The 27,548-nt window shown below is 34.9% G+C and overlaps 1 protein-coding gene across 5 annotated transcripts in view; it reads right to left on the bottom strand.

Moving 5' to 3' along the window:
• Positions 1-27,548, bottom strand: part of LOC108977377 (protocadherin-15) — a 121,893-nt gene that overhangs the window by 34,405 nt on the left and 59,940 nt on the right. For all 5 annotated transcript variants that reach the window (XM_018947031.1, XM_018947029.1, XM_018947030.1 and 2 more), the window contains exons 4-6: positions 25,599-25,783; positions 12,310-12,488; positions 11,563-11,688 (exon numbers count right to left, since the gene is read on the bottom strand). In XM_018947031.1, the coding sequence (XP_018802576.1) occupies positions 11,563-11,688; positions 12,310-12,488; positions 25,599-25,776 (483 nt within the window). In that variant the 5' untranslated portion in view covers positions 25,777-25,783. The remainder of the gene's footprint in view (positions 1-11,562; positions 11,689-12,309; positions 12,489-25,598; positions 25,784-27,548) is intronic.

Here is a 27,548-nt window from a genome sequence, read left to right as displayed (position 1 = left end):
ATTTATTAATTGGAATCTTGTGGCGCAACACACATACACATCTACAATGCATACTGAAATGTATGTGTCTGCGAATACTTGATTAATATACCCTGAACAGGGTATATTACGTTTGCCACGAAGTTTGTAACAGCCAGAAGGAAGCGTCGGACACCCTGTAAAGTATATATGTATATAAATGATCAGTATGTTGAGCTGAGTCGATTTAGCCATGTCCGTTTGTCCGCCTGTCTTTATATATAAAAACTAGTCCCTCTGTTTTTAAGATGGTTTTGAAATTTTGCAAATGTCATTTTCTCTTCAAGAAGCTGCTCATTTGTCGGTACTGCTGATATCGGATCACTATAACATATAGTTGCTGAACAACCTGAACGATCGGCATCAAGTTCTTGTATGGGAAACTCTCGCATTTGACGTGGTATCTTCACGAAAGTTGGCAGATCGGCTTGCTATAGCATATAGCTGCTGTACAAACTCAACGATCGGAGTCTAGAAATAATGTAATATTGAAAGAAATTGTTCAGATCGGCTCACTAAAACATATAGCTGCTGAACAAACTGAACGATCGGCATTAAGTTCTTGTATGGGAAACTCTCGCATTTGACGTGGTATCTTCATGAAATTTGACATGGATTACTGCTTAAGGTAATAATATAATCTCCGAAAAAATTGTTCAGTTCGGATTACTATAGCATACAGCTTCCATACAAACTGAGCACATAGTTAGTAAAAGAAATGCACCTGTGAAGGATATATTGGCTTCGGTGCAGCCGAAGTTAACGTTTTTTTTGTTTGGTGTTTGTTCCCATTTTTGGTTGTTTGCTCTTTGAATGTGTGTGTATGTGCCTGCGGTGTTTCTATTCCGTTGTGGTTATTAGTGATTTATTTAACACACAATTAGCTGAACGAGTTTGCTTTGATGCAGCAGCGTAGGCATTCCTCGCTGTTATCTACTGGATCCGTTATCTTTTGGTTTATTTGCAGATTTATCAGTGGGTTGTTAGAGCCTCTTTTGGGCCTAAAGTGGGCACATTAGTCGATGAGTGCCTACTATTGAGCATTTTTGTGCAATGTTGCAGAGTTGCAAGAAAAAATGTTGAATTTGTTATGGAAAGTAAACTAAACTAATAATTTTCGATAGAGTTTCGATTCTATAGGATATGATTGTGGTTTTGGTTGTACTTAGAATTGCAGATTAACGGTTAGACGACTTCAGGTGCCAAGTTTATGCTTTTGAAGTTGAAATGTACTGAAGCTGAAATGTACAACGTTTCTTTTAATGCCTTGTAAGTATTAGTTTTTATTTAGTGGTTTTAGTGATCTTCTGGAATTATGTCTAAATAGACAAACTACGAAAATTTCACTTTAATTTTCGCTGATATCTTTAAAGTGAAAACTGTTTTATAGAATAGAAGAAAAACTAACAAATATGTTTTCATTTTAGGTTTAGGTACGATTTAAACTTCTTAGGCTGGCCAACTTTTCTGTGCTGAACGCAGCCAGAATAGAGCTTCAAAAATGAGTAAACGAATTATTTGAGGAAGAAAAGAAATAAGCTACCTAAAAATGTCACAAAAATCTCAAGGTATACTAAAACAATACTTAATTTTATTATTTTATAGTGGTTTGGTAATTATAAAGATATTTAATTTTGTAGAATAATCCACCCAATTATATTTTTGATATGTTGCAGAAATTCGAGAACATTATGTTTGTATGTAGTATATTTTTTCATAAGTGCTAAGTATGATAGATACCATCCTTAACCCAAATGGGTGAGATGCTTATCCTAAGAACACTGTCATACTTCATTGACATTCCAAATTTGATTAGAAAGCTAAGGAAAATAACGATCTGCATATCATTTGGACAACATCGATACACCTAGAGGAATTTTAAAGAAATCGATGGACTTTTAAAGAAAACTTTACACAGATTAGTTTACATATTTCGCTCAGAGTAAAATATTTCTCTTTAGAAAAGACTAAATTGAAAACTTTAAATTTTTTCGTTCGATGTCAATATTTTATTTTTTTTTTAAATTTCCAAGACAGCCATTACAAATTGACAATTTCCCTATTATGTTATTTTACCGTTCTTAAATCACACTGTCTTCATTTATTTGGCTGCTGGCATTCTGTTTTCTTAAGTGTCCACTAATTTGCATTTTTTCAAAGTATTATGTGTGTATTGCCACATTTCGCGGATGACTGCACGTGCCGCCACAAAGCTGCTATGATGATAAAGGCAGCAACTGATATACAAAATAAATGGAAATATTTCCCATATTTATGTAAATTCATGCAAAACATTTACGGAAATCAATGCCTTTTTGTAAGCAAGTTTGTCGCTGGAGTCTTTTGTGCATGCAGCTTGAGCCATTGTGTTACTATGCATGTAAACGTAGATACATATATTTACGTATGCATTTTAGCTACATTTAATGTTGGTTCCTAAATAACTTTTTGCCAAATCTCATATAAATTATGTACCTACATATAAAAGGCAGTTTAAAATGTTAAATATGAAAACCTAAATAAATGAAAAATGGCATCTGGTCATCTATATCACATCTAACAAAAAATCTTAAACATTTGAAAATGTATATGGTAAATAACCTGACTTCTACTGAAATTGCACACTGAATAGTTTTTGGTATTTTTTAGTAAAACCTGCGGCCAGTCTTTCTTAATAGTTCTTGCCATCGTATCATTTACAAATAGTTTCCTTTTTCCTTCAATAACGATTTAGGCGAAAATACGCCCCTAAATATCAATACAAAAATACTATGGTAAAAAACTAATAAATTTGAAAAAATTAAAAAAAAAAAAATTGAAAAATATTAAAAACAAATATTTAAAAAAATATTTTTAACAAATTTTAAAAAATATTAAAAAAAAAAAATATTGAAAAAAATCTAAAATGCAAATGCGTTTTAGACGCTACAGTTCAATGTGCTTGCTACAACATACATTTGCTCTTGCTGTATGCAGTTTTTTGCATTTTAAGTATCAATTACAAATTATTGCGTTTTTCAACAAAAATCTTTGCCTGTGTAGAAAAAATATAAGTATGTACATATATGTATAATACATGCTACATTACCAAAGAGGAAAATTCCCAGCTGTACAACAGGTTGTAAACTTCAATATATGTACTATATATGGAAAAAAAAAAAAATATATATTCTTTTTAATTATTTACTTAAAACTAAAATACTTGAAACTCACACGCATGCGGACAAAACGGAATAAACTAAAGATAAATTCTGGTATTTTTAATTTAGACAAGCCTCCATAATTGGTGCTGCTGAAAGCGAATTCTCTCAAAAAATCATAGAAATGTTAATCAATAAATTATTATTAATATATATTGATATCTCTGTGCTACAGCGTGTGAGTGTGCAGTGCGGTGAGACACGTGTCTGTAAAAAAGACACATATGCCACACGCATGGCATGGCCACTTGTTGGTTTCAGACATGCTGGGCTTGTCAAATAATGCAAAAACACGGCTATTTGTCAGCTAAGAAATTTATTTGAGACGCCAAAGATTTTGCAATTTTAATTAGAAAAAAAAATAATATGAGTAGAAGCTTCACTTATTTTGCAAATATTTTAAAATTTTCTATAAAATATTTGAACTTTATTTTTTCATATGATTCTTTAATAAGCTTGCAAAAACACTGTTGATGGTTTGACGACAAAAGACTTAAGACACGAACTTCTTACAAACACTGCAGTTTTACAATAGCTCACACACATTACCGCGTCCATTAAGAATTTTTACTGTGTGATAGACATAAAGCAATTGGTAATCGAATAGCTGCAGATGCATTCAAAATGCATTAAAAAAGCAATTTCAGTTAAGATTTTTGCTTATAAAGCACAAAAGCTGGCAAATTGCAGCTGAGTAAAAGTACAAAAGCAAACCTTATAAGCCCGCTCAACTACATAAGCAAGACTAATTTGCTTTGGTTTTTTGATTAAAAACGAAAAAGTTGTACACACTTGCGCAGTCGGTTATTTTTGGCTTGTCTGGTGTTTCATTTTTTAATTAATACTAAGTGCCGCCACTCTGTCTACCGACAACACATAAAAAAATTAAAATGACTACTGCTTACAAGATTGCTAATTTGTATTTTTACGTACCGCTTTGCATATAAATTAACAACAAGTTAAAATGTATAACAAAGCATGAAAAACTAAGGCAAGAATTGAAACAACAACGCACAATATGGGAAACTAATATTTTTAGAAATAAGCGGAGCACATAAACTGCAGCCGTATGCAAAAGCCACACGCCGCCGCTCATAATTAGAAACACTAAATACAGTTACTCGCCGCAAACTGAACTTAGAGTGAAAAAAATATGAAAATTAAGTATTGTGTTTGTTGTACTAAACGAAAGTAAGTACACTTTGAGCGGGTTTTTTGCTTTGCTGTGCCCACTTTGAACCATTTATTAGAGCGTTTGGGTTAATATGTCTGCTCTGGCTGAGCCCATATGAAGACCATGAACTGAGTAACTGTGAGGATTGTTTACTTAGCAGTATTTTGGTACATATAAATACATTATATATATTTTTTATGAACATATGTATATGTATGGCATGTATACAATCTCCTATATACTTAAACGAGCCTTTACAATTAAGTGTGTGCCACTTTACGTGTGCTGCATGACATGCACAAATCAAAGCGAGTGCGAGTATGTGTCTCGAGCATATAATGTGTTTGAAAACATATGCAACAGATTGTAAACTGCAGTGATTTTCAAAAACAGAAAAAAAAAACTTCATAAGAGCCACAGCAGCGATTTTGAAGGTTAAAATTGAAAGTGTCTTAGGCAGCAACAATACTATTATGAAAGAAAAAAATAAGGAATTTACTTGTTCAAAGATCAGAGCTACAGTTTTATTTTTACAGCAAATTGACACCATTATGACGATGAAGAAATCTGCATAATCAAAACTAAGAATATAAATAGATTGAGATTGCAGCCACTGGCCATAAAATGGCCATACGTAACAAGTTAAAATACCTAAAATTATGCTACCAACGTCTTTGTTATAAAATTTCGGATTTCTGAGTTGCCATTACTTTTGCAATAAATTTTGAATTTTTATATGCAGCATTATTTTATGACAACCATTGCCGCTAATGTCACAATCATATACAAATATCTGCAAATATTTTTGGTGTCTGACTATAGCAGAAAATCGCGGTCTTAAATATATTGCCTGCAATTTGTAGCAAAATGACTGCTTGTGTCTCAGCCAAAGTAACATTCTCCAATTTAATGGGGGTATTTATTAATTAAAAGGCAATTGCGAGTTAAATTAGTTAACTAAAATATGACTTATAAATTTGTTTGTGTCGTTGTTATAAAAGTTAATTTCATTGACTGCGAATAAATATATTTGTTGTCTACTACAAATTAGTTTTCGACAAATTTTTCAAAAGTAAGTACGTAATGTAATTTATTCAGCTGTTTTGAAACAAAATTTACACCCACTACTGTTGAACAGCAAAAAGTATGTTCACAGTTATGTGTTTAAACTAAGTATCAACTAACGCACTACCAGATTAACAAACTCGGTCTGAATACCCCTATTATAAAAACATTTTTTCGCAGAACTGTGTTTTTGAATCTTGGCATATTGTTAAGGTTGAATTATCACCGATCAACCAGTTTACTTTTTGGTATTATAGTTTTAATACTTTAGAGTTATCGAAGATATATAAATGATGAGATTGAAAATATTGCGCCGTTCAGAAATGTGTACTTTGAGAAGTTATGAAACTGGTTCGATATTTTTAGAAATAATTGTTGTTGCAAATTGTAATATTTAAATATATTGTTTCTTGCAGCAAATCTCATTGCACTTTATTTGTTAATTTATTTCTATATATATTCCATAAAAAGTTGCTAAAATAACCTAAGGTTTTGTCGAGTGATAAAGCATTACAACCGTATCTGTTGGTCAGTAACGATTTAGTATTGAATTTAAATTATGTAGAAAATAACTACCACTACAATTCCTTAGAGCTTCTTCAGATTCATTTATTATAAAATATTAATTTCGGTAGTTGGAGCATGTTTTAAGTAAAAATAGACCCCTTGATGCCTAAAATTGAAGTTCGCGATCTTGGCGACATTTGGTTTCTACAAGATGGTGGCACTTCCCACACTTCGCACTAATCAATGGATTTACTGAGAGAATATTTCGGTGAGCAGATAATTTCACGCGGCATGCATTTGAAGGAGATAATCTTCAAGAAATAAATGCAAGAATGTTCTTTCGTATGATAATCAACATTCCGCATTAAATTTTAAATTTCTATGTTTTTTCTCTCTCTAAATCTCTACAATACTCTACAAAAATCTACAAAAAGAATTTTAGCTTGAACATAGCCTATGGACGTATTATAAGTTCTGTGATGGATTTCACACTTCCATACCATATAAGGGTTCTCAGTTTGAGCGTAGTTTATGAAATTTTTGTACCTTGTTTCGACGTTTGGGAAACTAACGGCTGAATATTTCTTAAAGTCCTTCCAGGTTTTTTTGAGACTAAACTTTCGATACTGTTTTCAATGTTGCTTTGGTAAATCGAAGATTAAATGCAAATACTATTTAATGCTTATTTTCTGTTTCTGTGTGGATCATGAAATCTTGGCAAGCTTTCTGCTTATCGAAAGCTGCATGGCAGTTCGTTTTGAGCCCGCACAATATTAAATGTAACTAATACGCTAGATCTAAAGTGCTTCATTTTTTTTTAAAACTGAGCATAAAATATTGTAACACAGTACTTATAACTGTTCTTTGCTTAGTATTGAATAATTACATGATAAAACATAAGTGATGTATATATGTATGCATATTTAAAGAGATGCTTCGAAAATTATCTCATGAAAATCTAGTGGCAACATAAAAATTAATCTCAGCCACTTAGGTAAGCTTCTTTTTTGTAAGACACGTAACGCTGTAGACATCAAGAGCATGAACAGGAATTTGACGACTACCGTTATTATGCAAATATTTAATCTTCAAACACCAGCCGCGCAATTTAGGAATTAAAGCGCCTGCACTCAGTAAATAACTCACACTGACACTTGGTGTCTGTGGAAGCAGCACCACACGTATGTTCTGTGTTGCTTGGATTGTCGTGTGTATTCGTGGCGAGTAGCGGTACATGACATTACTCATCTAATAACTTAATTTGATTTTTCTAATATGATTATGAAAGGCAATTCCGTACAAATGGCGCAATTAAGATGGCAATATCAAGACAGAATAACAAAATCGAACGAAAAGGAGAAAAACATAGTGGAAGCAAGAAGAGCGGCAGAGATCTTTAAAGCGGCACCCAACTTGTAATAATCAATTTCCGCATGCTTCAAAGTGTTGTATACACGGGGATGTAGCGCGGGGGTTGCTAAGCGGCGAACATGCGCAAGTCAAATGCGCTCACTGAATGATATATTTGCGGTCAAGTCATTCCCGTTGAACTGGCTTTGTGTTGACAGCATACGAGCAACTTAAGAACATAAAGTGGCTGGGGAGAGGCGGAGAGCGGTAAGGAAGAAGGAAAGTGGTGTAAGCGCATTTGATGTACAGCTCTTTTAAACGGTGCCAACAGGTGCTGCTGCGAATTGATGTACAGCAGTGCAGCGTGTTGCAAATTTTATGCAGCAAATACACATACGCGCTGCGAGTGAGTATACTTATATGTTTGTGTAGGCCAAATATTTGTACAGGAATGGAATGTGTATTTTTGCACTTGTGGAAAATCAGTTTGCAACACGCGACCAAAGAATGCATTTGTATAGACGTTTACGATTTCTAAGTATCGAAAATTGGCTGCCAACAAAAGAAAAGGAATATGACAAAAAATTAAATAAAAATGAAAAACAAAAATTATTGAAAAAAAAATCTCTAAATAATAAATTAAACTCAATCACCATTAGCGATAGTGCGTGTATACTTGCATGTTGTGGGACATGCTTCGCTAGCAACATGTTGCGCATTGGTTTCATTAAAAGCAACATGTTACTTAGTACTTGCGCCGACTAACCGCCGTAGCAACTACTCAAATTAATTTTAAAGTGCGCCAAATTGACAACTGTCCAAGCGATTGAGCGACCAAACGGAGAAACATTCGACCGGCGGTTTTTAATTAACAAAAATACGCACAAAATTGAGGAGATTTTTTTTTATTCATTTTTGCGTATGAACTTCGTTTGTGCCGCAGCGTGATTTGTTTTGGTTTTCTGATTGCTGTCCGTCGAGCGAACAACTTGTTTATATAATTGATTGCTCTAGCTGCGTTGCCGGGTTTCAGCAATTGCTTGTTTTTAAAGTGATTTACTTGTTGCTTTTGGTGGCAATTGACAGTTGCTGAGGACTATGCTAAAATAAGGCAAGCAACTAGCGAGTTGTTGAAAAGTAGTTGGCAACATTAAAGTTGCAAATGCCGCCCAACAAGAGAGAGCAAAATAAGTATATATTTGCGTTTAGATAAGGTAATGTCTAATGTCAGTAGGTGTGTATTAAATATATGCCTTTATGTATATATGTGTATGTATGTATGTATTGAATATTGCCTTTGATGATGACACCCGTTATTTGTAGTGCTATCGCAGCTTCATGGACATTTGGCTGGGTGATTGCACGAGTAAAATCGAGTCTACTTCTATAGTGCCTAGAATTAACTTTATTTATTTGTTCTAAGTTAATTACTTTAGGTTATTTAAAATAAAGCAAATTGGAAGCGTTTAGCTCTTAATATGCCACTTTTTAATTTTAAGCAATTATTATTTTTAAAATAAATTGTTCTATAATTGCATACTATTTTAGACTAGTTTTGAATATTTTTAAATATGTGCTGAGAAAGAAAATACACTAGGGATGGTCCTTAATAGTGTCGAAAGAGTTGAGAAAGAGAGATTCAACATAGACTTAATATTTTATACTTAATTCTGATTCAGTTGCAAATTTTTATAAAAAGTCAATTTTACCATTCTCATGATAATTGTTATAAGCAATATATTCGTCATCGTCGTCATCATTGTCATTTTTGTTATCATCATTACCATTATCGTCAGGTTTTCTCAGCCATTTGACTTATAACTCTCATTTAACGGTTTAGGATCTGGGTAAAGACGCCAGCTTCGTAAAAAAATAAAGTTCTGATTTTAAGTTACAATTTTAACTTTTTCATCTAGCTTGATACGAAGGAAGTACAAGACATGTCTATACCCCGCTAGGTCAGATTAAAAAGTTGCTTAAAATACCGCGGTGTTTACGAGCTTCTAACCAGTAATCCCTTATGGGGTTTTGACACACACCAAAGCAGCTGTAGTTACAAACGCATTATGAGTGCAGTACTTTGAATAGCTGTGAGGAATTATATTATAAATTTAGGGGTTAGAGTAACCAGTTTAATTATGTTTCGGTGTATATTTGTAAGTTTGTAATTTTTACGCATATGATTAATGATTGAAAGGAATACTTAAAAATCTCGTAAAAAATGTGAAAATTGAACTTTAGAAGAATTAGTTTTTCCAAAAATTAGATATTGCATAATATATTAGATATCGTATAATAGAAATAAGATATAAAAAATTGTCGTACTTTTTTTAATAGTCTTTTTTGATAGATCACACGTGAGTGGTGTCAAGTTGTCATTTTATATTTGTTCAGTATTGTTTGTCATTTCATCATGGAGAGACTTACACTTGAAAGACGTTTATAAATCGCTCAACGAAAATTCACGTTCTCTGTAGTATGTTTTTCGCGCGCTTTGCTCAACTTATGGTCAACAAAATGGACTTACTGAGCGTACTATTCGCAACAGCATCACCCATCCTGAGACCCAGTATTCATTATAGGATAATATTTGACCGAACTGACCATGTACGGTGAAGGAAATATAGCAGCTGTAGCTGAGAGTGTACACAAAAAAAGTTTAAGAAAATATAGTGATAAGTTCCGCGTGGCCGCAGGTAAAAGTAGTGACTTTTTTTTTTTAATTAAATGCATATGAGAGTTTGTAAATATTATAGTATCTCGCGCACATAAATTTTATTGTTAAATAAATAAAGAAATAAATAAATATTACGTGAACTAATGAAAATTATAGTTTATTTTTTAATACAGTTTCCTTTGTTTGAAGAGCATTTATCCATTAGGGTCGTACAAAAATTTAGAAAACCTTCTATTCAGGCAGATTTTCCGATCTTAAGTCTCCACTTCGACGTTAACATAATCAAGTATATGGATGGTCGCTGATTGGTTATGTCTATAGAAGAACATTATCTTTAACGCTTTTATTTCTATAAAAACTAGGAAAAAATTGTCTAAAATTAGATGAGTTCTCAAAACATTACGCAGAGTTATGAGAAAATTTATAGTGCGAGTGAAAAAGCAAAAAAAAAAAAAAAAAATAAAATAAAATAAAAAAATAAAAAAGAGGAATAATAAATACTTGTAGCCTACTTTTGGGCGCGGTATATAATTAAATCAATTCTATGCATATTTCCTTATTTCTAAGGAACAGTGCAGAATAATTTTGTTTTACTTTATTCAGTGTTGATGTCAGAAAACTAGTAATGGTTTTTTTTTTGGTTAGAAATTTAAGATTTCAGGTCTAATAGCATTTGAATAAACATTTCAAAAATTGTAATAAATCGTAATAAATAATTATAAAATACTTGATAGAACTTTTACTTCTTTACTTTTACTACCACTTACTTTATGTAAAACCAAAGCCATAATACATTGTAATATGTTATTATAACTTGATTTTTCTGAGCAATTGCCATTTCTCATACTAATTTTTAGTAAGCAACATTGCACACAAACACGTATGCCGAACAGTTAAAGTCAATATTAGTAGAAATAACCGGAGAGCTGTTTGAAATCGTTTTAGTTACAACAACAGCACTAACTGTAGCAGCACACATAAATGTTTGCGAGCATTTGTGAGCAATTTTTGTTGGCATTGCAGTTTAGTAGAAACAAAAGTGTGTGTGGGCGCCAAAAACCAGTCGCGATCAATGAAAACCACCCACCAGGTTGGTGAACTTGGCTAGTGTCCGCGGCGCGAACTGACTAGAAAAGAGAAGGAGGTGCGACAGGCAACCAAACGTCCACGCTAAAGACACAGTGCTTTAGAATTAAACGCATTTAATTGTTTTTCTTGCCACGGCGCTTGTGGTTTAATTCTAGCGAGATCGTTTTTTGTTGCTGTTGCTGTTTCATCTTTCTACATATTGTGAAGTAAAAAATAAAGAAATGAAATTGCGCTTCGCGATAATGCAGCGATATGTTGAGCCGGTGCGCCGACGCAGGTCGCTTCCCGCTAAGCAGCTTATCAAGATTGCGGCGAAGACACTAGCTAACGACTGCTTAAGGTTGCAAATAAAGTAAAACACAAACAAAAAATATGTTTTTTTTTGTAGATTTAGGAAAGTTTGCGCATATACTCAGATATATGCTGATGGAAGCTAGGTGTTGCTTGTTTTTGTAATTGCATAAAGTTTGTTCATTGCTTACCTCCGGCACGGTGACCTCATAGGGTGTGTTCATGAAGCGCGGCGCATTGTCGTTGACATCAGATACGCGCACAATAATCGGTATGCTGCGTCGCTTGTTGGTTGCGTTGCGAATCGAACAGGAAACCTGTGGTGCAGCGAAATGAGAAAAAAAAAAATTAAAATAAAATTAACAAACCAAAAATACCAAAAATAAGTAAATGCCAATAAAATCGCTCAATAGTTTTAAATAAACAAACAGACAGAAATAATAATACACACACTCAAAAACAGCGAAGCACTCAGTTGGTGGTTTGCATAAGCAGAAGATCTGCTTAAGAAATTGTTGCGCTGCACGCCAAATGGCACAAGTAAAGCAACCATTTCAGGTTATTAGCCAAGCACTCTACATGCTGTTTTTGGCCGGCCGGCGCATTTTGTGGCGTGCAACTGCAAAATTTCGCCATAAAAAATTTGCATTTCACCAAATAAAAAAGCGCACAGCGGCAAGCGGGCTGTTTTCGTCTCCACACACATACGTTTGTACATGTGTATTTCTGTTCGTTGTTCTTGTTAGCGTTTTGCACATCCCACTTAGTTGTTCACATATATTTCACCGCAAGCCAGTCGCCTTCAGCGCCCTGCATTGCATGCATTCACACACACACACACATATATATACACATTTGAAAAACCTCGGATGAAAACGCGCTGCTTCACTGTATTTTCAGCCCGGTGTTCTAGCTTTCGGTTGATTTCGCGCACTCACCTGAAAGACAATGTGACTCAGATTCTCCTCATCGCGATCAAGCGGCTGCAACAGCTGCAATTTTTTGCCGTCCAGCAGGAATGTCGGATTCCCCTTTGGGAAGACTAGATCCAGTGCAATTTCCGTGTAGGGATCACCGTAAATTGGCAACTCCGCCGGCGTCGTTTGTTGCCCAATAACTGTAAATACATAAAGAAACGGTGCAGTAGCGGTTAAAGAATGAACAGCAAGCGCTGATATAAAACAGAAAGGCATTGAAAACAAAGGAAAACGTGAACTTCGGCTGCACTAACAAAGTAATACCCTTCACAGGGTAATTTTTTAAATCCATAAGAAGTTTAAGTATATATTAGTGTATGTATTTTGATTATTATCGGAATGTTTTAAAGACAGCTATATGCTATAGTAGACCTATTTGAACAATTTGTGCCAGGATTGTTGAAACTTGGCCACTAATCTATGCCAAATTTCGTTTTAATAAAAAGTCGTCTCAAATAAAAAAGTCTTCCGTAAGGGCAATTGATTTCAATCGTTTAGTTTGTGTGACAGCTATATAATACAGTGGATTATTTGACAAATAAACTTCATTAAGTTTTCTGTTTGGAATCAGATTTTTGGTGCCAAAACGTTGTTTGTCGGGAGCAAACGTTTTTGATTGGTACAAATGAGGATCGAGAATGCGGCATAAAAAATCAAAAATTTGAAATATACTTGTAGAGCTAAAAGGGCAACACTTGAGGTGAAAAAATCTAAAAAAGTTGTGAAAAAATAAAAAAGTAAAGAAAATATATTTTTGAAAAAAATACAAAAAACAAAAATGCTATAAAAAATTATAACTCTAAATTGTACGTTTGTCGTGGTGTGTTTTCTAACAATAAAAATAGATTTATTATTATTTAAAATATTTACTGAAACAAGTTTAGTTACTACTTTACTAGCAATGTGCGAATATTTAAGTTCAAATTATTCTAATATTATTTTTGAAGTCTCTAGAATTAATACACCTCTCTGGCCATAGCTTCGTCTAAGTTGGTCTATCCCTTGGGTACAATTTTCGATTACTTGCTTGAGCATTTCGATTGGTAACTGGCGAATGACACGTGTGGTGTTTCGCTCCAAGGCCTAAATTGAAGCGGGATAATCCGCATAGACTTTAAACTTTACATATTCCCAGAGGAAATAGTCTAACGGTGCAATATCACACAATCTTGGTGGCCGGCCTAAAACCTGATATTATCTGCTCACCGAAGCTTTCTCTCAATAAATCCATTGATTGATGCGATGTGTGAGAAGTGGTCTTGTTGATATCACATGTCACTGAGGTCATGACCTTCAACTTCAGGTATTAAATAATCGATTATGAAGTCGAATTGATGGTTACGTTCCCACTGGAATAATTTTTGAAGAAATATGTACCGATACTTCCACCAACCGAATCGTTATTTTTCCTGGATGAAATGACAGCTCTTACATCTCTTCAAGTTGCTCCTCTTTAAAAGTTCAGCAACTATGCTTTTTTACATGTTGAACAAAAATTTGCTCAGATCATTTCGGAACTTATCAACAGCCCATAGAGCAAAGTGATGTCGCTTAGGAAGGTCGAGCGGACTTAGTACTTGCTAATCAGTAATAAAAGTAATCACGTTGCACTCAAAGCGGCATACTTGCTTTTATGTACGTACGAATATTTAATGTTCAAAGAAATGGGCAAAAGCATCGGGAGCATTGAGTAATTAATTCGGGCGCACGAACTGTCGAGTGGTTTGCCAGCTTAGCAAGCTGTGTGCCATGCTGTGAATAAATGCGGAAGTTATTAAAGTCCGCACAAATTTTTGTCTCATGTTGAGTTTTCTTGATTACAGTTTAGCACTTTAAGCATGAAACTGTTAACAAGTTGTGTGCTTACAAATAGTGTTTAAGATGTTTAAGACTAAAACAATTTATTAACTCGTTTGTGAGTTGCTAGTAGCTGTTAAGCCAAGTAAAGAAGTGTTATGTATAGAAAGAGGTTTTTTAAAACTACTTGACTTTTCAAGATCCAGTTTCTTTATTTATAGGCTATGATAGTGAGCTTAAAGCAGTTTTCTCCTAGAATGTGTTCATTTGAAAACTCAGTTGTCTAATTTGGTTATCAATAAATGTAATCATGTGTGAACTCATACCTTTATTTCAGCAAATGTACATTTAATTACTTGAATAAATCCTGGGAATACTTTCGCTCTTAAAAATATAAAAAAACTATGTTTAATAATATTATTTTATAATATTCTCTTTAAAATGCTCTTTTATATATTTTCTGACATTTTGCATACATCTTTAAAAGGCTGTTAATTACATAAAATTATTGATCAAAATCAAAATAAGGATTTTTCTACCATTTTATTCTATAAGAAATGCAAATGTGCAGGGTATCATAACTTTTTTAGTCTTCAAGCCGAAATCTAAATAATTTGAAATTCCACATCCCTAACGTGTGTTTCGTACCCTCCGTACATGCTAATGCCTGCTGTTTTAATTTCCCATTACCTGATAATAATGCGCTTTATTTCATTTATCAACTATGTAACGAATTCCTGCTTTCTTTCTGCTTCCCGTTCCAAAGCAACTTCCCATTCGTGCCACACAATTAGAATCATTACATCAGACACTTATGCTAAGGCTAAAATCACAAGTTGTAGGAAGTAGTAAAAGGGATAAAAAGGAATGTAGCATAAAACAACAACTGTAAAATAAAACAAATGAGAAATCAATGGCAATACACACACATATTTATGTACGAAGCAAGCAAGAACACAAAAACATTCGATTCGTAGGAGCAGCAGAGTGTCTAAAGTAGCGCCTGAAAGCAGAGAGGAAGCTAATATAACAACAACAACAACAGCAGATACCACGGCAAACAAGTAGGAAAAGCGAGAGATGCAAAAGAGCAATCAAACACCGACGACGAGTGCTGACGCTGTGGCAGGAAGAGGTGCTCGACTTTTGTGCCGCTGAAAAGTGGCGTATGAAAAAAGAAAAACAACAACAAAGACAATTGTAATATGTGTCCAAAAATGCATAAAATAAGAAATTGTAGCACTGAATACTAAAGAGCAAATGAAATATAATGACGCTGGATCGTTGGAGGGAGGGTAGTGAGTGAACACATGCAAGTAGCTTCGCAGTTGCAAGCACATCTTGTGGCATGTAAAATATGTTGCACGCTTAATGTTGCGGCTGCTGCGCTTTTAGCTCTCATACAATTGTTATTGCTTTGGAACGGTCAGTTAGTTCTTGAGTTTTTCTGCCACACTTTGGCTGCCTGCAACCGAATTCGACTTTTTTTTCTGTTCTTCGGTTTGTGTAAAGTGCGCCTTTGTGGTAAAAACGGCGACGGTGGCAGTCGCTGCGGTGAGACACACACCGAAGCTGCAACAAGGCGTAGCAGCTGTAATTACCGGAAGAAAAAGACAGTGAGCAAAATGCAACGTGCAGCGGACGGACGAGAGTGGGCAGCCGCAATGGTGGCGTTTAAATGGCGGTTGGTGTACAGTGCAAGGGCGGTCCCGATATTATAATATCGGACAGTTGGATCGGCACGTTAGTAGCCGCAGCGGTCTCGAGGAATGGACTGCCATAATCAAAAAGTGGTTGTTAGACTTTTATATGTGCCCGTGTGTAAGCGCGTCGGAGGCACAAAGATTATTATGTTGCATGGCTGCTGTTTGTTGGTTGCATGCTTTGTTTTTGCCATTTCTGTTAGGCGAAGACTTTTTGCTGCCACGTTTCCTCATGATTTCATGTTGCACTTGCCACGCTTGTGTTGCACAATTCATTTAATACAATTACGCGACGAGTTGTGTTTCCGTTGATGGAAATTTAGCTGTCTCGCTGCCTTGCTGCATGCACAATTGCCGCGTTCCTGCCGCAGTCGCCAGCGCAGAGCGTATATTTATGTCTGTGGCAAGCACACATACAGACATGATAATTGTAAGTTCTTAATATGCACCTTCATTGCTTTGTCCGGTTGATTATTTGTGGCATGTTGCAGGAAATATGAATGCCGGCATATTGGAATGCATGCATGTCATTATTCACCACAAAGGTGCACATCTATTCGTGGTATGTATTCTACATATATAGAACGCCAGCTGAATACATATACACATATATATACATACATATTTACATACATATATACAAAAACATAAATTTCCACTTGAACGCACATTTCACACGCCGAAGCGTTGCAGCACACAGCGAAAAGTGTTCGCACAAGTGTAGCAAATACAACATCCGTTGTTTGCAACGTCTACGAGTAGCAAGGGTGTCTATTAAATGCGACATAACTATTTTATCGCCAGAGCTGCTGTCTCCTCGTTTTAAAAGTAAAAGGCAGTGCATTTATACATACACACGCCCAAATACACTTACATAAAGCTCGATTATGTTTATACTAGAACTGTATGCAGCACGTTACAGCAGCATTCTCCTACGTGGCAAAGTAAATTACGCCACAGATCTTAAATTAACAATCTTAATGAAAACTCGCCAATCGGCCGAAGGGCGGTGCCGCCATGGCAGCGAGTGTTGCGAATGCTATTTAGTTATAATAAATAGGAAAGTGATTGTTGATGCTTGCAACAAAGCTAGTAATACGAAAAATTACTGCCTTCCAGGAATGCGAGAAGATTGAAAAGAGAGCATTGAGTAGTTGCTGATATTTGTATGTAGCTATGTGTCCATTTTCCTTAATAAATGTTATAAATCGCTTTATATGAATGATTTGTATCATATTTATGGTGAATCGTTTAAAAATGACACAAAAAACGACTACTACGGTATTATATATATTTGCAAATGCGACTTTAAAAATATTAAAAGTTCGTTAGAGGTACCTAACTCTTATAAAACTATCAGAAAAGTAAAGAAACTGATATTTTTTGATAAAAGCTCAATAAATTATAGCAAAAGCTCAATGAGCTACAAAAAGCTCTTTATGCTACAATGAAAGCTCTTTGAAATATGGTGAAAGCCTATTGAGCGACAAAAAAGCTCTTTATGCTACAAAGAACGCCCAATAAATTATGGTAAAAGCTCAATCAGAGCAACAACAACAAAAAGGTCTTTATGCTACGTATATATATATATATGTACAAGAAGAGCTCAATAAAGTATAGAAAAGGCTAAGTAAGCTGCAAAAACGTTCTTTATGCCAAAAGCGACGCTCAAAATATTATGATTTAAGCTAACTTGCTACATTGAAAGTTCAACAAGCCCTCACGAAAATTCAAAAAACTATAATGGAAGCTCAAAGCAACAATAACAACGCCTATGAAGTTTAATTGAACTAACGCAAAATGCTTTCAGTGGATCTAAAAATTAATTAATGAACGGCTGCGAGTAAATTCAAAAACTATAATCTAATGCAGTCTATAAAGAATCTTATAGACTTAGTGAGGTTTGGAGAAGAAAAGTGAGTTTTTAAAAACTTTTCTGAAGTCAAGGGAGATGGAGACTCTGTCGGAAAAAAAACAAAAAAGTCCGAAAGTCGAAGAAAAGAAAAAATATTTGATAACTGAATGTGCGAAATGCTTAACAAACTGAGATTAGAATTCTTTAACCAAATAATGATTATAACTGACAATAATACATATACACTGCAGCCAATACATTTTGCCTGGTCAAAAAAAAAAAAAAAAAAAAAAAAAAAAAAAAAAAAAAAAAWAAAAAAAAAAAAAAAAAAAAAAAAAAAAAAAAAAAAAAAAAAAAAAAAAATTGCAATTGCATTCAAGAGAACACTAACGCTGTTCATGCAGTTCTGATATTATGCAACTTTTGCTTCAACTTCAATATAATTTTCATTACCACGTCGCTGGTGCAACATGCATCACCAAGAGATGGCGAGCAATTAAGGCCGACAATTTTAAAAAGGCAGCGCCAATGGACGGTGTGGACAATAACTTGGCTGCTAAACTAAGGGAATGTTGGCAGTCCAGCACTGATTCACAGCATAGCATGGCGCAGCACAGCGTAACTCGACATGGCATGTACAACGTGTGCGAAAGTGTTTAATGACAATGATGTTAGCGAAAAATAAAAAGTGCCGTCACCTCACCGATGGCGGTCGTAACAGTCAGAGCCCTGTCAGCGCGATAGTCATTAACTGACACTACCGCAGTTTTCATTTTTAATAAAAACCGACAACAATAAATTTTTCTGTTTTGTTTTTTTTTATATTACGAGTGTGTAGTCATTCTCTCGACTTCGCTGAGCACATTCTGGGCTGTGTGGTATGAAGCAATACAAAAGGACCAGCAGTTGGAGGACGAAAGTGGCGACTGTCGCGAAAGTCTACTATGTAGCGTGGTGGTAATCCGGAACATTAGTTTTCTAATGAGAGTGAACAAAAAGATTCTGCTGCCGGCGGGAATTAGTGGTAACTGGTCGCTAAACATGGCGTTAGAGGAATTATGATAGGGTGTATGACGTGAAAGACGGTCAGTAGGGACAGCTTTTGTGATGGCTGCAAGTGAAATGTTCTTGCAAGATTTTGAGCTTTAGCTGTAAGTGAAAAGTTGAAGGAGTTTTGAATTTTGTCTAGCATTCAAAGAGAACGAAACTTCAATATTTTATATAATAAAGTTTTTTATTTTTATATTCTACTACCACAATAAATTATAGTGAAAGCTTAATGGCCGCAATGAAAGCTTAATAAGCTCCCACGAAAGCTCAAAAACTCTAATCAAAGCTCACAAGCAACAATAATATCGACTCTTACCTCAGCTATGCACAGAGCACTACCTATCAAATTTAATTGTACTTACATTAAATGCTTTCAGTACGAACGAAACTAGAAAGTGCACAAGAAAAATCCAATATCTCCAATATCTCCACCACGCAACTAGCTACCAAATATTCACAACTTAGAACACCCTGACAACTTGCAACTTGGTAACATTCTCATTACAATTATTTGCAACAGCGGACGATTTTGTATTTTATAAGTTCTTGTCATACCCTTGGCGCTTTGGAATGCCTTATTTATGCATTTCGCTATTTCTTGCTATATATCGGGTGATTTTTTTGAGGTTAGGATTTTCATGCATTAGTATTTGACAGATCACGTGGGATATCAGACATGGTGTCAAAGAGAAAGATGCTCAGTATGCTTTGACATTTCATCATGAATAGACTTACTAACGAGCAACGCTTGCAAATCATTGAATTTTATTACCAAAATCAGTGTTTGGTTCGAAATGTGTTTTATCGACAAATTTTGTTCAGCGATGAGGCTCATTTCTGGTTGAATGGCTACGTAAATAAGCAAAATTGCCGCATTTGGGGTGAAGAGCAACCAGAAGCCGTTCAAGAACTGCCCATGCATCCCGAAAAATGCACTGTTTGGTGTGGTTTATACGCTGGTGGAATCATTGGACCGTATTTTTTCAAAGATGCCGTTGGACGCAACGTTACGGTGAATGGCGATCGCTATCGTTCGATGCTAACAAACTTTTTGTTGCCAAAAATGGAAGAACTGAACTTGGTTGACATGTGGTTTCAACAAGATGGCGCTACATGCCACACAGCTCGCGATTCTATGGCCATTTTGAGGGAAAACTTCGGAGAACAATTCATCTCAAGAAATGGACCCGTAAGTTGGCCACCAAGATCATGCGATTTAACGCCTTTAGACTATTTTTTGTGGGGCTACGTCAAGTCTAAAGTCTACAGAAATAAGCCAGCAACTATTCCAGCTTTGGAAGACAACATTTCCGAAGAAATTCGGGCTATTCCGGCCGAAATGCTCGAAAAAGTTGCCCAAAATTGGACTTTCCGAATGGACCACCTAAGACGCAGCCGCGGTCAACATTTAAATGAAATTATCTTCAAAAAGTAAATGTCATGAACCAATCTAACGTTTCAAATAAAGAACCGATGAGATTTTGCAAATTTTATGCGTTTTTTTTTTTAAAAAAGTTATCAAGCTCTTAAAAAATCACCCGATATTTGTGTACGTGGCGATAACTGCGTCTGGTTGCAATGCGAGGCACGCTACCATAATTTCTGCGCTGGCAAAACCATTCGACTCGTTGGCGCACAATGTGTAATTTAATGCGCCACATTCGTTGCAACTTCAACGCATTGAGTTTGCTTTCATGTTCAGTAGTCTGCCACGTGTGTGCGACCAGGACACTGTTGCCGCCGACAAGCAACGCATATTTATTGGCCCACCAAATGACAATGTCAGCGCATAAACGAACAGCGAAACGAAGAAATGCGTTCGACGTATTTATTACATGAACATTTGTGGTAAGTTCGTAGATACTTACTTGTGTTATATACTCGTAAGAGTGTAGTAAAAAGTTTATTAGTGTCGAAGGAAAAGGAATTAAAACGAATACTGTATGGATGTAGGGCTTGATTGTATTTGCAAATATGTGAAACACAAAACTGGCTACTGGTTTTTATGTTTTACTATATTCTTCTTCTTTTTTAATAGCGTAGAAACCACTTACGCGGTTATAGCCGAGTTAGCAACAGCTCACCAGTCGTTTCATCTTTTCGCAAGGTGGTGCCAATTCGAGATTCCAATCGATGCCAGATCCTTCTCTACCTGGTCTTTCCAATGGAGTGGAGCAGATTTACCATCTACTTTAAAATTTTTGAAAGCTAGATGCAAGACTGCATAAAAAAATCAAATAATGATATATTTAATCTAAAATTCTTTAAGCCCATCAGTCTCTCCTCCTTCTCATTAAAAGCTTTGGATAGTGATGGACTAGTATGTAAGGAAACAATTGAAGAATATCGAAGAAGGAGCAAAAAAGGCATCAATTGCCTTTTACTGCTGTAGAAGAGCCATTGGCAAAAGGTGGGGTCTCTCGCCGAAAGCGCTTCTTTGACTCTATGCCACTGTAGTCAAGCCCATTAATATTTGTGAAGTCTTTATGTGGTGAAGAGCTCTAGGAAAGACCACATTGCAAGGAAACTCGAGAACCTTCAAAGGGCGACGCTCATTAGCATGTAGGGTACAGTACGGTCGACTTTAACCATGACACTTAACGCCGTTTTGAACAAAGTATCCGTAGACATCACCGGAATGTGCATGGCTGGGAAAGTGGCTATCGACTGAAAGAATCTGGATTCTTAAAAGAACACGTACCTAAACATGCGGACATCCTCACCCACTTTGACTTCATACCGGATTACTTAGATCATGGAGTCGCTAAGCCGAACTCAAGCGACTCCGAAGAGGTAGTTGTGGGGGGCAAAGAGCCTTCTTTACGGATGGCTCGAATCTTGGGGCGAAGGTTGGTTAACAGATATATTTACATCTCCGAAAGTAATGTAAAAATGCCAGTTGCACGATAGGTAAATAGCGAATGCTATAATATAAGCAAAAAAGTGAAAAATGGTATCGATTTCCCGCTGAAAACAATGAAAAAGTAAGTACCTCCCAGTTTGTGGCACGTTTCTTTAAAAGCGCTTGCGGTAATGTGAGTGGAACAGGGCGCCAAAAGATGGCCGAGAGAGATGCCAAAGCAATTTTCACGTAGCTAACTAAATTGAAAAGTAGTAATATATAAGTAGTATATACATACATTTATATAAATGGTTGCATGTATCCAGAAATAGCAATCGCAGCGTTTATCTTTTATCGCAACAACGTTTTCGCTCGCAACAAATAACTATTACCATGGCACTGACACGAGAGCCATATGCATAGGAACAACATGTGCATAGATGCTGATTCATATATGTGACTGTGTGTGTGTTTTGGCAAACCCTATAAAAGCAATTGTTAATTTAACTGTAATCACGCCAATATTTTTCATTTCATCGCCAATGGCTTTTCAATTTTTCAATTGTAATGGTTAAAAGGAAGCCAACAACATAGCAATAATATCGGCGTTGCAAAAACGAAATGCAACACTGTATATGTGTATGCGTGTGTGTGCACACAACTAATATTTGTAATCAATTTGAAGATCTCCGCGCTGATGCGTTGGGCTGGCAGCAGATTGCTGTCTGCTATGACTTTGCAAACCAGCTAGCAGCAGTTGTTGCTGTTGTGGTTAGTTTTACTTTTTTCGATATCTGCTTGCAGCACTCAACAATGGCATAACAATCAAAGTATTGTTTAAAAACGATTTTTCTTTGTTAACAAAGCCGGCAAACCGCAAGAGTTGGTGTGGTGGTCAAGTAAAACAATAACAAAGTGTATGCAAACGGAGAGGAACCAGGCGAGGCAGCGCCTGTGCACTGTGGTTTAGTGGGTTGAATCGAATGTGAATAGGATGTTAACAGGAAAGAGTGAATTCTTTAAGCTCGTGATGAAAGATTAAGGATCGTCAAAGATTTTGTTATTTATGAAACAAACTGTAATATATTAAATTATTTTAGCTTATTTTCTATTGAAGTAAATGATAGTAAAAAGGCAAATAAAGTCTTTGTTTTAAAAAGCCTATTTTTAGGCGTGGATAGTTTTAAAATGTCCATTAATACAATATTATATAATTTATTTGCACACTCACATCCTTTTTTTTAATATTTTCGAAATCTAGTATTATATAAATAATTTGCGCATTCATTTTGTTTTTCTTTTTTATCTAGGTTCTTCAATCTTCATAACTATATAACAGGTTCGTAACTTTGCTAAGTATTATTTTTAAATAATATTCAACAGCACTTCAAAATGTAGACAAGAAATATTTCTTTTAATTTTTCTGGTAATTAGAAAGAATGAAAGAGAAATAATAGAATTAAACTTTGTCGAAAATAATATTCTCAGAATAAGCGCAATTGTAAGTTTTTATTGATTCATAATGTAAATTAGATTGAGCCATTTAATCTGTGCTTATGCTTTGACTTTATACTTTACAGCACGATATTTTTCTTAAGATTGCGAAATAAACCTTTATAATTAATATATTTAAATAAACCTCGCACTTCACTTGGATTGCATCTTCACTAAAAAAGGCTTACTTTTACACAACATGCCTAAATGTAGGCAATATGATTACAGAAAAAAATTATCAAAACTCTTAAGACGAACTAAGAATAGTTGAATACTGTTTGTTTCGGTCATTTGCGGAAACTAAATATAACGCTGTCGATAATTTCGATTATTCATTGCATCACAGTAACAGCATTGCTGTTGTTTCGTAGAACTGTCTTGCTGGTTTTTGATTCTGAAAGTATTTCCGCTTAGTTATGTCTATAGAAATTTTTCGACAATGCTGAAATTTTAACTTTTTGTCAGACATTATAGTACAAAGCGCCTAAATGCAGATCTTCATACTGAAAATTAATTGAGGAAACAATTTTGAAGAATGTAGTAAAAAACTGCTAAAAGTATAGTAACTGTACCCTCTTCTACAATAAATTATGTCAATAAAGATTAATTTTGTAGATATCGAGAAGTTATATTTTGAGATTTCGATTGAGATGTTTCGCTGATATCTTACTATAAGTATCTTTCGCAATTTTGAACCCGAACATATAGTACATGTTCATGTCAGCTAACTTATATTTAAGGTCAAACAATTCCGAGGCCAAAAATTCACATATGAGCATTATACACTGTGTTATAGTCCTAAAAAAGACAAAGCTTTGAATACTTAAATAGCTGTAGGACATGAAAGCAACAACAACAAAGGCGCTGTGTGGCTGGATACTTTTAATGAGTTTTATTTTTATTCGCCTTCAACTGCCACAGTAAAATGACAGGCGCATAAAAGTAAATTGATCTGCTTTTGCTATCGCAACACAATCGCCGCAGCGAAGCAACAAACCTTAACACAACAACGAGCAGCAAGAACACTTTAATAATAGTGGCAGCGGTGGCATGCACGTATCTACAACATACGAATCATAGTTGCAACATACAACACTTGGCAGCTTGCAACACGATATGCAGGCGACAAGTAACACAAGAAAAAATCCACGTAGATGAGTGTGCAAATGCAATTGCATCGAATTGGTAGACGCCTTTAAATGGCCTCACGTGCAACCTAATATGTACAGCACTCGTGCTCTGCTGTAGTACGAGTATAACCAACTACTAGCAACGCATCATCATCATCAGCGTATATAAACGTTTATGTTGCGATATTTTACCCCGCTCTTATACATTCGCCTTGCACCTTGTTGTTTTTGTACTTTTTGTTCTTTTACTTGTTGAAATAGTAATGAAACTGATTCATTTATTGGAGCCTAATGTAGTGGTAAGGCGGTTGGTGCAGCTCAGCAACTCGTGCAACACAACTTATGAAATGGACCGACAAGTAGCTGTTGCTGTATTGTTGTTTTTATTGTTGCACATTATCGCAAATAACAAATAAGCGATATGTGCAATTGCTGCATGAAATTGCTCCGGTTGAAAATAGCCGCGTTGATTTTGTGCGATAATTTTTGTATCGAGCCTTTTTGTGGTGCGTCCACCAGGGCGTATACTCAACTTTTTCCAATTACAAAAGCGATAAACTCTAAACGCGTGGCTGGAAAATTATACACCTTTTATGATTATACACTTGATTATTACTATTATGAAAAGTGTTGTTTGACCACAACTTGCCACTAAGTAAATCCGGAGCTTCTGCAACTAAGATGCAAGGTGGCTGCTGTCCACCTGTGGTGTTATCGCACACAGGTGTGTGCTGGTATATTTCTATGCCATTTTGATTAATGATGCTTGTTAGTTCTACAAAAAATGTGGCGTGTATTTGCAAATAACTATTAGAGTCTTAGCGACAAAAGAAAAAATTAAAACTCGCCATAAAACAAGCACACGATTTATAGATATTTGTGCTGTGAAATGCAAGCGCTGTTCTTCGCATAATGTGATGAAGAAAAATGACAGTCATTTAATCATATTACCACGGGAGTTGGCTCATCAGTGCGAACACAACAGACTGTGGGTTCCGTTTTGGTGCCGGTGGGTAGAATTCGCTTGTAAATTTAATTAACGCTGCAGGTCGGCAGAAATAAATAAAGGTTGAGCAAATATACATGCTGAAAACTGGAATAAGCATACGATTATATCTATATTTATGGCAATAATAACCCGAGCAGCATTAGAGCAGCTTTTGAAGACGCTGGATGTAAATTTAGTAAATTTTATCCCAATAAAATCCTTTGCACCAGTAAACGATAAGAATGAGAGGCGTCTAAGGTGGAAGTGCTATATCAACTTGCTTCTTATGTTACCATGTGCTGGACCAACTTATAGCAAGTGTAAATAAATTCATTTTTGATGTAACTTCTATTTTTATGAAAACAAAAAAAATTCATAATTGTCTACTTACAATCACCACGACTCTCTTCTATATCCAATATAATGTTCGTTTGTCCCGTTTCAACTTCGCACATCTGTGATTTGCCCAAAATACCCGCAATACGTTGACAACTAAGCAACAGCAAGAACAATAATGAGCGCGCTGTGCTTGCTGCTGCACATCGACTCAAAGTGTGCGGCGCTGACATTGTGTGGCTAAAATGCAAAATAAAATAAAAAAAAAGAGTTATAAATAAATATTTTCGTAAAAAAGATATTAAATTAAATAGTATAAATGACAAGAACTGCAAAAGATATATGCGAAGCGAAAAAGTGTAAAAGAAATTAGTTGCATATTTCTTTTACACTTTTTCGACGAAATAATGTGTGGGGGAAGTAGGAAGAGGATATATAGTTGTTGTTGTTGTTAAATTCAAATTGAACTAATTTTCGAAAATATTGGGAAATAATTATTTTTGAGTTACAAAAAGAGTGAAAAAATTATCTTTTGTGCGATATTAGAATCATTTGTAGTATTTTTGTTACAGATTGGTTGATCTTAAAGCTCATGTTACAGTCCGAAATATAACTTGTTAAATTGAAACTGTTTAGCATAAACTTCATTTCCATCGAAAAGTGGAAAAGAGTGAGATAAAGATTAAAGAGTTAAGCTATTAGCAAAATATTTCTGGTCTCAATTTATTGTTATTCTTTTTTTATATCACAGATTTGGAAACGTTTTTAACAATGCTAGTCTAAATATTATGAATAAATATGTTGAACGATTAAGTGTTAATTCTTAAACAATTTGTTGATGAAATAATAAAATCGCTTATATATCAACCTGTTTATTTTGTAAGCAAGTTCACGCCTTGAAAATTCTTGCCCTAGAAAACATGCAAAGAATATTGAAAAAATATCTTTTATCGTTTTCATGTGTATTTTGTGGAATATTTTCATGCACTTTCAAGGACAACATTCGCCATTCGCCTGTTAAGTGCGGTTGCAAGTTGAGTGAATTTTCAAGTACAAATCAATAAAGTAAGTTTCCATTTATTGCAATTCTAGCTCGCATATGCAAAACTGGTTAGTGCTTGAGAAATTTTTTTTGTATTCTTTTTGTTTGAGTTGTGTCTTTTGGGTTCTTTGGAGTTCATATATAGTTAACTGCTTAATGTTGTAAACTACTTTACAAACAATTAAGAACATGTTGCACGAATTATTTACGGCAACTACGTAAATTATAAACCCTGTCAACGGCGAAAAACGGTCTGAAATAAACCATAACACACACTATGCACGGCCAGCAACGACTAACTTTTAGGTTATGCTAACCGGTTGCGTATCTAAATAATTTTTTGGTATATGTACATATGTAAACGCATACAAAGTAAAATAATAGAAACAAATATTTTAAAACAAAAAAAAAAAAAATAAAAAAATAAAAATTAAAATAAAATTGGTTGTCGACTGGCGTTCTTATGATTCTCATTAACCGCGAAACATTTCTATTGACTTCATTCATTTCAAATTGTTTTTCAACGCAAAATAAGTGCGCGTGTTTTTTATTGTATTTTTCAAAAGAAATATGTTTGAACACACTGTATTTGAGCACTTATTAATTAAGATTTTAAATTTTGCAGGTTGTCTATTTAAGATTTTAAAAAATTTTTGTGATTTAATGTTTTTTTCAGATTTTTCTGGTTGATTTTTTAAATACTTTTTTAATATATTTTTTTGTTTTTTTTTCAATTTCATTTTTGTTTTTTATTTATTTATTTTTTCTTAATTTTATTTTCTTCTTAATCTACACTTTACTTCCCTCCTTCTTCTTATTTTCCAGTTCGTTATTGTCAGCTGCCTTGCATTTGCATTTATGCAACTTCATCCATGAAACGGTGAATTCAAAGGCATTTTTTTGCGCTGTTAAAGCCGTTCAAAGCGGCGGCAGGGTTGCATCGCTAATCGTTAATGCCACTCA

The sequence above is a fragment of the Bactrocera latifrons genome, unplaced genomic scaffold (assembly GCF_001853355.1).
Source record: "Bactrocera latifrons isolate USDA-ARS-PBARC rearing strain unplaced genomic scaffold, ASM185335v1 scaffold_88, whole genome shotgun sequence".
In the NCBI taxonomy this organism is placed as follows: domain Eukaryota; kingdom Metazoa; phylum Arthropoda; class Insecta; order Diptera; family Tephritidae; genus Bactrocera; species Bactrocera latifrons.
Note: the sequence above shows the minus strand (reverse complement) of the source record. Positions and strands in the feature narration are given on the sequence as shown.